General features: G+C 39.0%; 1 protein-coding gene across 3 annotated transcripts in view; it reads left to right on the top strand.

The window, feature by feature from the left end:
* Nucleotides 1-12,693, top strand: part of C1QTNF7 (C1q and TNF related 7) — a 107,842-nt gene extending 95,149 nt beyond the window's left edge. For all 3 annotated transcript variants that reach the window (XM_028848359.2, XM_001099341.4, XM_001099442.5), the window contains exons 2-3: nucleotides 3,423-3,668; nucleotides 9,292-12,693. In XM_028848359.2, coding sequence (XP_028704192.1) covers nucleotides 3,423-3,668; nucleotides 9,292-9,923 — 878 coding nt within the window. In that variant the 3' untranslated portion in view covers nucleotides 9,924-12,693. The remainder of the gene's footprint in view (nucleotides 1-3,422; nucleotides 3,669-9,291) is intronic.
* Nucleotides 12,694-16,531: the final 3,838 nt, after the last annotated feature.

The following is a 16,531-nucleotide window of genomic DNA, read 5'->3' on the forward strand; positions in this document are numbered from 1 at the left end:
CATCGTGCCACTAGCATGCATCAGGCACCAAAACACATTGTTCCTCAATTATCTTTGTTTTTTGAGACAGGGTCTGGCTCTGTTGCTCAGGCTGGAGTGCAGCAGCACAATCTCGGCTCACTGCAACTTCCACCTCCAGAGTTCAAGTGATTCTCCTGCTTCAGCCTCTCGAGGAGCTGAAATTACAAGTGCACACCACCATGCAGGGCTACTTTTTGTATTTTTAGTAGAGACAGGTTTCACCATATTGGCCAGGCTGATCTTGAACTCTTGACTTCGAGTGATCCTCCCACCTCGGTCACCCAAAGCGCTGGGATTACAGGCGTAAGCAACCACGCCCAGTCTGTTCCTCAATTCTGATAAGGATTTTTATGTAATAATCACTTTGAGTGCCTTTTTAAAAGTTTTAATTGGGAATGCTTGAAGCATTTAGACTCCTGTACAGGCAGTAGTATTGTAGTGCATTTGTCATGAAAGCGATCCATTTATTCAATGAATAAATCTGTTTCCATTGTTTTAATGTATTCCTTCTTTGAGTGACTTTTTGCCTGGCTATTGGCAATACTGAATATCCTTTTTTCCAATCACATCTTTAAAATTTCTGCTTCCTTTGTCCACCATCAACTAGACCCTTACCACACTCTTCTTCACAGACTGTTCCTATGACTATTTGCATAGTTGTGCTTTCACACCTGCATCACCGTGTCTGAGAAGTCACTGTCCAAATCAACTTCTCTGCAGATGCTTTCAGGTCCTTCCTGAAAGCAACTCTGGCCTCAGCCTATACCCTTGCACCCCATGTCTAGTTAAAAGCCTCATTATGACTATCTTCCATAAACCTTTATTTTTTTGGTAGAGATGGGGTCTTGCTATGTGGCCCAGGCTCCTCTCAAATTCCCGAGCTCAAGTAATCCTTCCACCTCAGCCTCCCAAAATACTGGGATTACAGATGTGAGCCACCATACCCAGCTTTTTTTTTCTGGGGAGGGGAGTGCATTTATTTTTCTGGGAAGGGAGGTGATATTATTGCTGTCCTGCTCCATCACTACAGCATAATGGGCCCTGCATGCTCCAGGCCTGCATCATGTATCACCACAGCAAAAACGTGATGTACTTGAACATGTTCCCTCCCAGGATATATATTAAAATTCTTTAAAGAAAACAGAATAAAGTAATAACTTAAGTGATTAGGCACCAACAGCAATTTGAAAAATTAAATGTCCATTTTAAATGGTAACAAGACAAGAACTTAAGATTGGGCTTACTCTAGCCCATCGTCTCTTCCTGTCAAATTGCAACAATTCTATGGGAAATGATTCTAAATTTCAAGACACAAGTAGCAGACAAATATGCGAGAACATGTATCACCAGTAATCACAGGACAGCCTGCATCTCCAGGAGGCCTCCTCGGCAGGTAGCCCACTGTGATTCCAGGCCCCAAAGAGCTTGGCAAGTTCCAGAAAGGTGGCCCCCTGAGGAAGCGCTTTAGAGCTCCTGAGATTAGCCTTGCTTCCCCCACATTTTAAAAATGAAGCCCCAGACAGGGCCACTTTCTCATTCCTTCTGAAAGCCTCCTCTAATCAGCCTTTCGCAAGGGAGAGGGAACTGCTAATTTAATCGATGCATCTTGTTCTATTGTTCTGACCATGGCAGAGGGTGTGAACAGAATGTTCTTTCCATATATATATATTTTTTTTATCTGCAGCTCCTTTGGAAGGCCTGTATTGAATGCACTGGGCTTGTCAGAAAGTGCCTTAATCCCAGTTGAGCAATAGAATCAATAATTTTGGATTTGTGCTGTATGACAAGTCTACCACACAGGGCATGGCAAAAATGTTCTCCTTGCTTTTTTTTTAACTAGTAACACTGAGATTTAGTCAAAGTTACAGAGCCTGAATTCGGATCAGTTGCTTTGGTTTTTCACTAATAAGATTTCTAGGAATCAGGCTTACTTCAAAATCACATGTGCACACTGTGTTTTTCTTAGTTTGTCATTCCTATGCTCTGGCAAATTTCTGGGTCTAATTCCAAGATGTTGCAATTTCCCCCTGGGTACCACAAAAATGGTGATGTGTGCCTGGTCAATTTTCTTACATGGCTGTCAAAAAACAAAAGAAATTTCATCTGATTGCTTTCCCCACATTTTGTGATTATTTCCTTTGGGAGAGTATCCACCAGGTCAAGCACTATATAGATTTCTTGTTAAAGCACAGGTCCAATCATCCAAACACAACTCATTTACATGACCCCAGAACCACCTGTATATATTCTTCCCTTTAAAACACTGTTAATCCTAAGGAGCATTTAGCCTAAAAAATCAGGTATCCCCAATCTATACCACTCTCCATCTCACCTTCAGCCTATATGCCAAAGTGCCTACTAATAAATGGCCCATCGTTCTCAGCTTCTAGGCTTTGTCGGGGAGTAGGGTTGGGGCCCAAGTCCTATTAGATCAGAATTGAAGAGACCTGCTGCCTGCTTCACTTGGGGCATGTGAGCCATGCGCGGCTTAATTTCACACAGCTCTTTAATTGAGCCCCAATGCTAACAGCTTAATGGGACACCATGGCATTACATCCTGCAGATTTTAAATTAAAGTTTGAGACCCCCCTCAGGACATGCACAGTACTCCAATTAACACTAATTGGCATTGCACATGATTACCAAGTGAAAAACATGGTTTTCCTGAAAATGCCTCCTCTTTTCTCCAGCTTTCAATAGTCCATAAATTCTAAGAAAACAATCATGGGTGCATGCAAAGATTAGCTAGAATGATATCTAGCATGATGTTTATATTGGGAGAACTTTGGAAACAACCTAAATATCTATAATGGGGGTTCTGTACATAAAAGATAGTAGAGACAAAAGCAATTATTTTTTAATGTTACACATAATTTTGACATGAGAAGGCGTTCGTGATACACTGTCAAGTGAAAGAAGTGAAAGAAGTATAGAAACGGTATGGTATCACTTTCTCCACAGTATAGACAAAAGAGACTGGAAGGATATATACACTAAAATGCAAATCTCAAGGTGGTAAAAATAATGGTGATGTTTATCTGTTTCATTTCCAGATCTAAATTTTATTCTTTAAAAAATGCACTACTTTTCCGAAAAGAAAATGCCATTTTTAAGTCCATCATTGATTTCCGAAGAATAAATGCAGTGATTTCTTTTGAAATGTGTTTAACCAATTCTTCATCTGCACCGACTCCTGTGTAGGGCACTGAGGATTCTATATCAATTATGTGTTAATAATTTTCAATGGAATTATGAAGGTAAACGGGATTTTACATGTGTGGAAAGATGAACACTGGAGTGAATTGTTGCAAATGCACATCAGTTCACACTGATTTAATCATGCCAAACCACCCCCCTCCCCATACAGAAAGTTCATTTATGTCCATATGTTTCTCTTCCAGAGCCAAAGATGTTTGTCTTGCTCTATGTCACAAGTTTTGCCATTTGTGCCAGTGGACAACCCCGGGGTAATCAGTTGAAAGGAGAGAACTACTCCCCCAGGTATATCTGCAGCATTCCTGGCTTGCCTGGACCTCCAGGGCCCCCTGGAGCAAATGGTTCCCCTGGTCCCCATGGTCGCATCGGCCTTCCAGGAAGAGATGGTAGAGACGGCAGGAAAGGAGAGAAAGGTGAAAAGGGAACTGCAGGTAATGAATGAGAGGTTGCATAAAACACCCTCCTTCACCCCCACCTTAAAACTGTTCCCCTTTCTTTGTTACTTTTTCTAATGGGAATTGCTCCTGAAACCCCTTCTCTACTTTCATTAATCATAACAATTTACTGAGCCCTTACTAGGCTTCAGATGCTTCCCTAAACTCTGTACCTGCATTCTTATTTCACTGTAATGTCAACTCTTTCAGCTGAACACTATCCCACCTTATAGATGAGAAAATTGAGCCACAGCATGATTAAATGAATTACTGAGAATGGACCGGAGTGGACATGCACTACCAGTAGCTGCCAGAGCTGGACTCAAACATCTGATGCCCAGAAGTACTGGGCTATTGCAGCCAGCAGGCAATGGCTGGATGTGCAAGCACATGGATGGACAGACAGATGGACAGAAGGGGAAATGGACAGACTAAGCAGAGGCAAAAACCAGGAGGCAGATGCACGGATGCCATCCTGCTCAGCATGAATATCCTGAACAAAGATACATAAAGGGCTTCTAAATTTTATTTTTCACAGATGAAGTGACAATAGCACTGTAAAGCCTACCTTTCCTAGCTCATCACTTTCCCACCTGACACATAGCAGCTAAAAAGTAGATTTTTACAGCTCTTTACAGCAACATAATTGCCCAATAGTCCTTCAGTAATTTTTACTTTGTTTCCCCCCAAAATAAGTAGGTCCAGGAAGCTTGCCAGATTTTTCAGTCCTTCAGAGTAAACAGAATTGAAATTCTAGACAGGCTGTGTTAATTCTAAAAGAGGAAGGGATTTGGAATCAATCTTTCAAGACAAGTTGCTGAGCATAAAAGTTGGGACAAAAGATAGGAAGGAAAAAATTCTATGTATCTCCAATCACCACTCTTGATTTACTGAGTTCTGTAAAACAAAATCGTAATATATATTCAGATTATTGGATAATAATTCATTTGTGAATTTGCCATGTGGATAATATTTGGCAAATCAATTATCAAATCTATGAACATTACACAATAATAGATAAAGAACCTTTAGGGAAAACTTCAACATCAGATAAGAAGCTTTAATTTGGAGCTAAAATGTAAGTTTTCAAAGACATGTGTAAGGTAACACCTGTGAATATAAGTTACATTGAGTCATAATTATGAATATTCTTGAAATCCTATAATAACACCAGGATTATAGTTATATATTGCTTTTTGTTTGGGTCTGGAAGCAATAACGTAGTGGCTATGCAAACAAACATTGGAGTCAGAAAGACTTTGGCTCAGATCTTAGCTCTTTCAATGACTAATCTAGTATCCTTGGCCACATATCCTCCTTGAGGCTCAGTTTCCTCATTTGTAAGTTGGTGGTAATAAGGGTGATTGTTAAGTTTAATGGCAAGAGTACATGCAAAACCCTCCACAGGATAACTGCCATGTGATAAAAACTCAGGAAATGTTATAACTTATTAAATTTTGATCTGCAAATATGAGTCACAGCTAAATTTGTGACTAGCCAAAGCCATATAATTAACTAGACATTGGTAATTCATTGCATGAGGTAGTTCTAATGTTAAAGACGTATATGTGGATATGCATTCAGATTAAATTAAATGTTCAGAACTGCTACCGTTTTAACCATATATGAGGCCAGCGATACCACCAGATTCATAGATCCATTCATTCATCCATGTATCCAGGCATTATTCATTCAATAATATTTCTGTGCACCTATTACTATCCAATATTATTCTCCCAGTATTTCTCAACCTCTACACTAATGAGAACTGGGGTAGAATAATTATTTACCGTGGAGTCACTGTTCTGTGCATTGTAGGATGTTCAATAGCATTCCACTAGATGCTAGTGGCACTCCTCTCCAAACTGACAATCAAAATTTGTCTATATGTAGCCAGCTATCCACTGGGTAGAAAGGTGGACAGTGCAAAATTGCACCTGGTTGAGAACACTGTTCTAGACACTGGGAACGCAAGCATAAGACATTGTTCTTATGTTGATAAGCAGACATTCATGTGGGGGAGGCCAATATATACAGACATAATTAAAATACATCATCATAATAACCATTTACTAAGAACTTACTAGGACCTTTACATTTCATATTTAATATCTACTATAACCCTATTAGCAATAATGATAATCAGCAATAAAATTAATGTTACAAATGAAAAAAATAAGATTCAAAAACAAAATGACTTTCCTAACCTGAGATTATTTAAATACAATATACACACATAAGGATACATAACAGCTCAGAAAGAAAAGGTAAGAATGACTATGTGATTGATGAAGAGAGGTGTACCTCACTTATAAACTACAGGAAGAGACTGGGAGATTTGGGGATGTGTTTTTAATATGGCTGTAACTGGCCACAACCTGGCTGGGAGTGCCTGCTCCCTGTTTCCCCTTTAATGACACTACAAGTGCCTTCTCATTCACGTACTCTTGGTGAATACCCTCACCACATCCAACCGAACCATGTCCAATCAGGCATAATTTTGGTCCAACTTCCCTATCCTAAATGAGAAATGCAGAGTTTATTACACTCAGTTATAAATTTTCTATTAAAGTATCTGTCTCCCTCACTGGTCTGTTGCAATGATTACTGTAGCATAATATTAGCATTTAATTTAATCTGGGTACCTATCCATATAAAAATCTTCAGATAACACTAGAATAACCTCATGAAAAAGATCATTCATTCCAGTTTATCATATGGATTTAGGTATTTGTGAATTTAACTATGGCCCATATTTGCAGATCCAAGGTCATAAGTAATAACAGCTAATTTGAGGGTCGGGCAGATGTCTTTCATGCCCATGTTTCACTTAGCCCCTAGTCCATGACTGGTATGTAGTACATGGTCAATTAATGTTAGATGGTTTACTTGGATGCATGCACATATGCATAGATCCATGGATAGATGGATGGAAGGATAGAATGAATGAATGGATGGATGGAAGGAAGAAATGGTAAGGAAGAAGAAATCTAGGTAGACCCATTTCATGGAGAACTATAAAGAAACCCTTTCTGATCTAGTTTCAATACCTAAACATAGACTAACCCTTACCCCCATAATCCTCCACTCTACCCAAGCATACATCTGACTAAATAGGGAGAAGGACAATGACTCATCCTTTCTTTCCATTCTTAATGTGTGGAACCTAAGCACGCAAGCAAATTCTTCATACAAACAGGAAGAATAACTATACATTATTACAGCTAGTCCATGATTATGTATCACCCAATTCAGCATCTCAAACAAACGTTATTCTAGAAAATCCAAACTTTCAGGCTGTGAAGGCGTTTTTGTGGACAGCATTGTAAAACTGCATCCCAAAGTGTATGATTTGGTATCAAGGAATTTTCAAGAGGGTGAGACCTCAAACGATCTAGCCCAACACCTTCATTTCAAGGACTGGGAAACTAAAGCCAGAGAGATCAAGCCCTTTCTTAAAATTCACCTAACTGATCTATGGCTGAACTGGGGTTTTATCCCAGGTCTGTTTGCTGCTTTGCCCAGTAAGTTTGGATTGGACTTAGATCCAATCTCCCCTTATTACAAATGGAGCATTTAAAACCCAGAGAAGAAATGACTTGCCAAAAATTTAAATTTAGGTTTGGCTTAATAAAAGTTCTCAAGAATGAATACATAGGTAAAGTAAAACTACACAATTCATCAGCAATATGTTATATTATATATAACACATATTATATATATTATATTATATTATATTGTATTATATAATGGCATCACAACCAGCTACCCAGAAGAAAGACTACCTATTATATTTAACAAGGTCCTCTTCAATGAGGGAGAGCACTACAACCCTGCCACAGGGAGGTTTATCTGTGCTTTCCCAGGGATCTATTACTTTTCTTATGATATCACATTGGCTTATATATTATATATATTATATATGTTATATATAATATATATGTTATATATAATATTACATTTATTACACTTTTCTTTCTGAGCTGTTACGTATCCTTATGTGCGTATATTGTATTTAAATAATCTCAGGTTAGGAAACTCATTTTGGTCTTGAATCTTATTTTTTTTATTTGTAACATTAATTTTATTGCTGATTATCATTATTGCTAAAAGGGTTATGGTAGATATGAAATATGAAATATAAAATATATTCAATATATTATATATAATATGTTATATATATAAAATCATTGCTTTTTTATATCTATACAATGCCTTATATGTAAAATGTCAATGTCATATATGAATCAATGTCTCATATATAATCTATTTTATATATAAAACATCAATGTCATATACAAAATCAATGTCTTATATAGATTTTATATATATAAAATATTGTATATATAATGTGTTATATACATAATCTATTTAAATTTTAAACCATTTATATAAATTAAATTGATTTTGCTTATTTCCTTCAACCAGGATCACCATTTTTCTGTATTTAGCCTATAGTTGGTCTGCACATATAAAGATTTAGACACACAGAAAATATTCCTGTATGGTGATTTGGAATTTGTGAAAATTCTTTCATAGCAATTATGTTTTTTCTGTATATAAAAAGACTCAGAAAAATTAAGGGACTTAACTAAAATGATACAACCGTTTAGTGACAGAGCCAAACACTATTTAAGATTCTTGACTCCAGCCCCAAAGGTAAAAGGCATTTTGATGAACAGGAAACATCATTCAACTAAGAAGGCTTGGATTCTAGTCCAGATACAGAGGAATTTTTTTTTTTTCTTTTTGAGACTGAGACTCGCACTGTCACCCGAGCTGATGTACAGTGGCGCAATCTCTGCTCGCTGCAACCTCCACTTCCCGGGTTCAAGCGATTCTGCTCCCTCAGCCTCCTAAGTATCTGGGAGTACAGGCGTGCACGACCACGTCTGGCTAATTTTTGTATTTTTAGTAGAGACGGAGTTTCATCGTGTTAGCCAGGATGGTCTTGATCTCCCGACCTCGGCATCCGCCCGCCTTGGCCTCCCAAAGTGCTGGGATTACAGGCGTGAGCCACTGCACCCACCCCCGAAGCAAGTTTTTTTTACCTGTCTGGGACTCAGTTTTCTCCTCACAAAAGAAGCTACTGCATGGTGGTGGCAGTCATTGTTTTTTGGTTATTGTAGCATGTTGAGCCCTCACTATGTGCCAGATGCGCTTTCAAATGCTAGGCTCCTGCTGGCCGGGCATGGTGGCCCAGGCCTCCCAAATCTCAGCACTTTGGGAGACCAAGGCAGGCGGATCACCTGAGGTCAGGAGTTCGAGACCAGCCTGGCCAACATGGTGAAACCCAGTCTCTACTAAAAATACAAAAAATTAGATGAGCGTAGTGGCAGGTGCCTATAATCCCAGCTACTTGGGAAGCTGAGGCAGGAGAATCGCTTGAACCCGGGAGGTGGAGGTTGCAGTGATCTGAGATCACGCCACTGCACTCCAGCCCTGGTGACAGTGAGACTCCATATCCAAAAAAAAAAAAAAAAAAAATTATTATTTAGTAATACACTGTTAAAGGTAGCCTGAAAAGACAAAGTTGGGATGTGCTGGGACCACGTAGGTATACTGTTTGTGATTATATCTTTCAAGGAACTATTAATCAAACTATATACTCTTTTTGAAGGTTTGAGAGGTAAGACTGGACCACTAGGTCTTGCCGGTGAGAAAGGGGACCAAGGAGAGACTGGGAAGAAAGGACCCATGGGACCAGAGGGAGAGAAAGGAGAAGTAGGTCCAGTTGGTCCTCCTGGACCAAAGGGAGACAGAGGAGAACAAGGGGACCCAGGGCTGCCTGGAGTTTGCAGATGTGGAAGCATTGTGCTCAAATCCGCCTTTTCTGTTGGCATCACAACAAGCTACCCAGAAGAAAGACTACCTATTGTATTTAACAAGGTCCTCTTCAATGAGGGAGAGCACTACAACCCTGCCACAGGGAAGTTCATCTGTGCTTTCCCAGGGATCTATTACTTTTCTTATGATATCACATTGGCTAATAAGCATCTGGCAATTGGACTGGTACACAATGGGCAGTACCGGATAAAGACCTTCGATGCCAACACAGGAAACCATGATGTGGCTTCGGGGTCTACAGTCATCTATCTGCAGCCAGAAGATGAAGTCTGGCTGGAGATCTTCTTCACAGACCAGAATGGCCTCTTCTCAGACCCAGGTTGGGCGGACAGCTTATTCTCCGGGTTCCTCTTATACGTTGACACGGATTATCTAGATTCCATATCAGAAGATGACGAATTGTGATCAGGACCAAGATCCCTGTGGTAGACACTCTGATTGAATCTGGGGTTCCAGAAGGTGGAACAAGTAGGAATGGGATCCAAAGAGACTCCCACTCAGATTCTAAAGCCTTTAAAGACAATTCCAGCAGAATTTATCAAAACAAGATGAAACACAGAAAAATTGAAACCACAACAAAATGAATTCTATTAAAGAATAGCCCCAGATATAAATTCTTTTGAAAGCAATGTTCATAAATATTTAAGCAAATTAAAGACAATATTAACAAATTTTCTATTAAATGCCCTGAGTGACAAAACCAGTTGGCAATAATATTGCCTCATTAAATCTTCAAAAATATATTTTAGTCTATTATTTAAGAGAAACATAACATAACATCCCAAAATCTTTGACAATTCTCGAAAGGCTATATAGTAAGTCAAAAACCAAAGGTAAGAGATGCTAACTATTTTTCAAGCAAGCTACAGAGAAATGAGAAATGTCTTTGTTTTATTATTTATTCCTTCATGTTTGTATATATTCACTCAACAACCCTTTAATGAGCCTGTAAGGACCAGACACTGTGGCACTGAATCAGATTTAATAATGAGTTAAGACAAAGCCCCTGCCTACGGGCTAGTGTGTGGTGATCAAACGATCACAATTCAGTGTGATGAGCAGCATAGCAAACAGATGGATTTGATGCTAAAAGCACACAGTGTCTGCTATTCCTGAGACTGGGGTCCAGAGAAGCTTTTACACATGGAAAAACACTAATCATGCCAAGGTGTATGTGTTTAAGTGGGTGTGATGGATGCAAAGAGAATGAGGAATTCAGCATTGCATTCTCTTTGCACCCTCAATGCTTATTGGTATTCTCAACAGCGAAGGGGTGAAAAATCTAGAGACAGAGGAGGCCTGGCAGAGGTGATAAAAATGAAGATTGAAATGAAGAGAAATAGCCAGTAGGTGATTCTTGTAAATCCTTTAGTGTGATGGTTTCCCAAGACAAATATTTGTCCTAATAGCTTTCTCATAAATATGGGCACCACTTTACATTGTGGTAAGACATTGCTTCTCATGGATCTGCTAGGTATTTAGCTCAAATAAAGCAAGGCATGTGTTCACTGATTTATGAGTAAGCTGATGAGAGTAATGAACAGGAGAAGGAGGGAGAGAGACCAAACGTCTGAGTAAACAGACATACCTTCCAAGTCTCACACCTCCCTTAGTCCCACTCTTGCTTATGTCAGCACCTTGTTCTTCACTGAACTGCAATTCTTCAATTATTCTCTTCCATGTTTCTGTCTGATCTACTGTTCCCATGGTTTATGGTAATAGTATTTCCTTCATCCCTCCCTTTTGGTAACTTCCAATCCTCCTTCTATGTATTCCTTTCTCTGCTCATTGACTTATAAATAGTTTTCATACCTCTTATGTTTGAATCACCATGCTAGATTCTGTGAAGACAGAAGAGTATTAAGATTAATATATTAATAGTATAGCCCTGACTGGTAAATTTCTTTTTTTTAATCTTCCCCAATTTAAATTTTGTAATTTAAAAGTAAATTTTACTGTCAAAAATGCAAACTTCGGGAGGGCAGAAGCATCACACACAAGGCTGCCACTTCACACCTGGAGGGTTGCATGGCAGCCAGGCAAAGGTGCTTCTCACTTCACAGACAGAGGGACGGCTGGGCAGAGGTGCTCCTCACTTCCCAGATGGTGCAGGAGCCAGCTCTGACTAGTAAATTGCCAAGGATACAAGAAAGGAAATGGCATGCACACACACAAAATACCTATAATTTTGGAAGAGAAAATGATAAAATATGCTAAGTTCTAGGCTGGAAATAAGGGCGAAATACTGTGAAAGAAGAGGAAATGTTTACTTCCAAATTAGGATGTGACAGAGAAGGGATAGGGAAATCCTCTCTGTTCACTGGACCTTATGTGATGGGTGACACTTGGAGTGGCACAAGTTGGGAAAAAGCACACTTGAGACAGAGGTAATGATGGGGATGAAGTGAGAACAGAGACCCAGAAGCAGAATCAATGGACCATATTTGTAAGAGCTTTGAAAGCCAGCCTGAGAACTGGAGAGTTTATTCATAAGAAAGTGTGGAGACCCTGTGTATTTCAGAACTGGATACTGCCATTAACACAGATGAAAGTTGCAATCATCTAGCAGTTGTGTGTAAGGGCAAGGCTAACTTTTCCTGTCTTTCAACCCTATCTTGCTTTCACTGTCTTCATCTGCCTGCCATATTTGTGCACTTATTGCTCTCCTTCTGAGTCAGGACATGTGTACAGGAGACCAAGAACAATGAATATTAGAAAAAAAGGAGAGAGCAAAGGTGGTTTGAGGTAGTCACCTGCTTACAAATAATAGCCAAAGATAGAATTCCAAGTTGTAAAGCATAAAAAATAGCCAACAGAAGTAACTAATTTGGGAAAAATGAACATATGGGCCCTTTGAAGACTACAGGATTTGCTGGATAAAGTGGAAATGGAGAAGTTATGGCAGACAGTCATGAACCACAGATTACTGTGATTAAAATTTTCTTCTGATCGTAATCCACAAATGCATTCATTTTTTGGACATTGCTTGCTTATCTTTTAAATGTTTCTTTTATTACAAAGCCTATTTTGAGTAGCTTTTAAAACTGAATTTTCTTTAATTGGTTCGAAGCCTTGAGATGAATTTCGTTTTGAAATATCTGGTGGGATGGTAAAGAGAACTGACATGAGAAAGGAGGAGTTGTTTTGGTATTAAATAAATCAAATCTTAAACAAATGTAGGTGTCTTTTATTTAAAAATAGAAGATACAGTTTATCCACATTTGTAAATATTTGTATAAAGAAAGTAGCAGAACAATTTTGGTTTAAAAAATTCCAAGTCTCATTCTGATCGTTCTTTGTAAAGGCTGACTTGTAATGAGTACGTATTAAGCAATATTTATTGACTCTATACTACCTTGTTCTAGAAGAGTTTAAAGTCACTTATGAAGATAAATTAAGATATAAAAAGAAAACAGCAGTAAAAAGCAGATGAGAAGAAATAGGAAAAACAAAGAAAAAAGAAAATAATGAGGCTAATATAATACTGTGTGTACATGAAAATGCATGTGCCTGTGTTACATATTTTCAGGTCACAAATGTTTCTTTGTGCCCCTGAATGCACAAAGGTATTTCCAGGTCATTTATCATTGTGAATAATGTTGCTTATGATAAAAAATAGATTCCATAAACTCTAAATATCTTTTTTTTCTACCACTCTGTGTAAAAGATCATGAAGGTAAATAAATTTTAGTTATGAGCTGGGTAAGTCCATTTGCATTGCTATAAAGGAATACCTGAGGCTGGGTAATTTATAAAGAAAAGAGGTTTATTTTGGCTCACAGTTCTGCAGGCCATACAAGCAGCATGGTGCCAGCATCTGCTTCTGGTGCGGCCTCAGGAAGCTTCCAATCATGGTGGAAGATGAAGAGGGTGCCACCATCCTATCACATGGTGAGAGAGGGATCAAGAGAGCGGAGTGGGGAGGTGTCACACTTTTAAGCAACCTGATCTCACATAAACTCATTAGCATGAGGACAGCACCAAGCCATTCATGAGGGATCCACCCCCATGACCCAAATTCCTCCCACTAGGCCCACCTCCAACATTGGGAGTCATATATCAACATGAAATTTGGAAGGGACAAAAACATCCAAACCACATCATTAGGTTTCTCTCTTTGTCTCTCTCTCTGTGTAGCTCCACTTTAAGTAAGTAAATAGCATCATTACCCACCTTGCACCAAAGCCAAAACCCTAAGGTGCAAGCTAAATGTCTTCCCTCCCTTCCCTACTGAATTTTGCCCAGCATAAAATTCTTATGGTTCCAGCCACTAAATGCACATATCTGATTCACTGCACCTTTCCATTCCCGGTGCGAAAGGTGTCATTTATACATTCATCATCACTTCCCTCAATCAGTGAAAAACGTTGTAACTGGCCCTTTGCCTCCAACCACAACCCTCCAATCCATCCTCCACACTAGACTGAGTATATCCTTTTAAAATGAAAATGTGCATGCCATTTCCCAGCTTAAAAAACAGCAATGACCCTCCCAACCCCTCCACTATAAAAGGTGTTTTGAACTTCTATAGGTTTGCCATCAGGTGTGTATTTCACATTGTTTTCTGGTATCCATACCTAAATTCCTTCTGAAGGACCTTCCTTAACATGCTAAGTCTATGAGCTTCTCAGTGGAATTGACACTTCCAGTATGTAAATCTCTAGCCTAATTAATCAGAGTATAGCATCCCACTCACCAAAATAATTGATTCAGATGACTCTGTGAGAGTCAATGAAACTTTGCTGGGACAACTATAGAAAAGAATCTCCTTCTTTTCCATTGGACTTGAGCCTGTGAATCTCCACCAGCCACATTACCAACACAGAGCATAATACCATGCAAGAATAGACCCATGCACAGATGAAGCAGAGAGACAAAGAGAGAAAATGGCTCTTGGAATCATCATCTGAACCCCGATCCAGACATATCTATAGCCAGCTCTTCCCTTGGACTTTTGAATTACGGTAACTGTTAAATGCTGTTTTTACTTAAGCCCTTTGATTATTTGATCTCTTGGAAAAGATATTATCCTACCCAACATTCATAAAAGCATCATTTAGCATGGTGCATTGAGCTCTTGAGGATGTAGCTTCTGCAAACTTTTACAGTCACATCTTCAAAAGTCACCCACATGCAATTATTATCCAAGAATATGCAGATAACTACAATTCTAGGGTACTTTGCCCTAGGGTGCCTCACCTTTTCAGGTTCAGCTCAAAAGTTACTTTCTTTTCTCTAATCTTTCCCTTCCCCTGTGCCTAAGGAGAATTACAGATGACCACGTGTGTTTTCCTTGCCATCTGGGAACCAGTGCATAGTCATGGTAGCAATAGCAATCACTTTTTCACTGGGCACTTTTTGAGTGGTTTACATATATCAGCTCACTTGGTCCTTGCTATGGTCTGCATGTTTGTGTAGCCTCAAAAGTCATATGTTGAAACCTAATCGCCAGTGGGATGGTGTCAGAAGGTGGGACCTTTGGGAAGCAATTAAGTCATGAAGGACCTACCCTCATAAATGGGACTCCTGCCCTTATTTTTTTTAAAAAAGGACCCAAAGACCTCCTTTCAACATACGAAGACACAGTGAGAAGATGGCCATCTATGAATGGGGAAGCAGGCCCTCACCAGGCATCAAATCTGCTGGCACCTCGATCTTACTTTCCAGCCTCCAAAACTGTAAAATAAATTTCTGTCATAATCTATGCAATTTTTGGTATTTTGTTATAGTAGCTCAAATGGATTAAGACAGTCCTCACAACAATTATTCTCCTCATTTTGCAGATGGGTAAACTGAGAGGCAGAGAGGTTACAAAATATGTGGAGTAAATAGTAAGTGGCACAGTAGCCCTAGGCAGTGACGCTCCAAAGCCCACTCTCTTAACCACCATGCTGGCACCTTGCTCATGTATTTTTTGTATTTGTCTATCTGATGGAGAGCTTGTTTGCCCTATTGATTTTTATATCCCAGGACTCTACATGATGACTGCTATAGTATGTGCTTAATAAAATTACGATGGATTAATTAGTGACAAGTTCTTTTCAGTCACAATCTACACATATGGTCAGAGTCAAAACGGGGGAGTTGTCACAACAGGAAAATCCTCTAATCATCTGGTATGTTAATATTATTTAGATTATAACTGCCAGGCTCCAATTCAACATGGTTCAAGTAAAAGGAAACTCACTGAAATAACAAAAATTCCCAGAGCCAGATCTAGGTACCCAAACAATGTCACCAGGGTCTTATCTCTGTCCCTCCTACAGAGCAGCTCCCCACATTGCTGGCTTCACTTTCAGGAAGGGTCTTACGTTTATTTATTGCAAAGATGGCCTCCAGCAACTCAGGTTTGTATTTTGCAGTCCTAGCGGGGGAAAAAAATTCTCTCTCCCAACAGTTCCAGTGAAATAACCTGGAAATGACAGTCTTTTGATTCTGATTGGTTCTGCTTGAATCATGAGCCTATCCCTCAACCAACAATTGGCCGAGGAAATGTGATGTTGCCATTGGCCAGGTTTACATCACAACCCAGCCCTAAAGCTCAAAGAAAAATCCATCTCATCTAAATCACATGGACAGAGGTGGTAGGAGGAGGAAGAGATTATTTTCCAAAGGAAAATGAAGATTCCAGGTCAAGAAAAAGAGAGATTAATTAATTGGCAGACAAAATTAACTAGAGATTTCCTAAGCTGTTTTCATATAAAATCAAAACCACATTTATTGTGTCTGCATGATGCAAAATAAACGTTTTGCTAGAATGGTTTGTCCCTGAAATAATCTAATTTTTGATAACATTTGGCCAGAATTGACTAAATATTTCATACTATAAAAGCCTGGCATCTGTGATGATCTCATTCTACAGGCTGTCATAATGCTGATCTCCAATGGCTACTTTTAATGAAAGAATAAATTATTTTCAACTGAAATACTTCTTCTTCCCCTCAAACTCTCTGATTTTTGACATCAATACCCTAGAATAGGCAATAACATATGCAGCTATTTTAGATAATTAT

This window comes from Macaca mulatta, chromosome 5 (genome assembly GCF_049350105.2).
Source record: "Macaca mulatta isolate MMU2019108-1 chromosome 5, T2T-MMU8v2.0, whole genome shotgun sequence".
In the NCBI taxonomy this organism is placed as follows: domain Eukaryota; kingdom Metazoa; phylum Chordata; class Mammalia; order Primates; family Cercopithecidae; genus Macaca; species Macaca mulatta.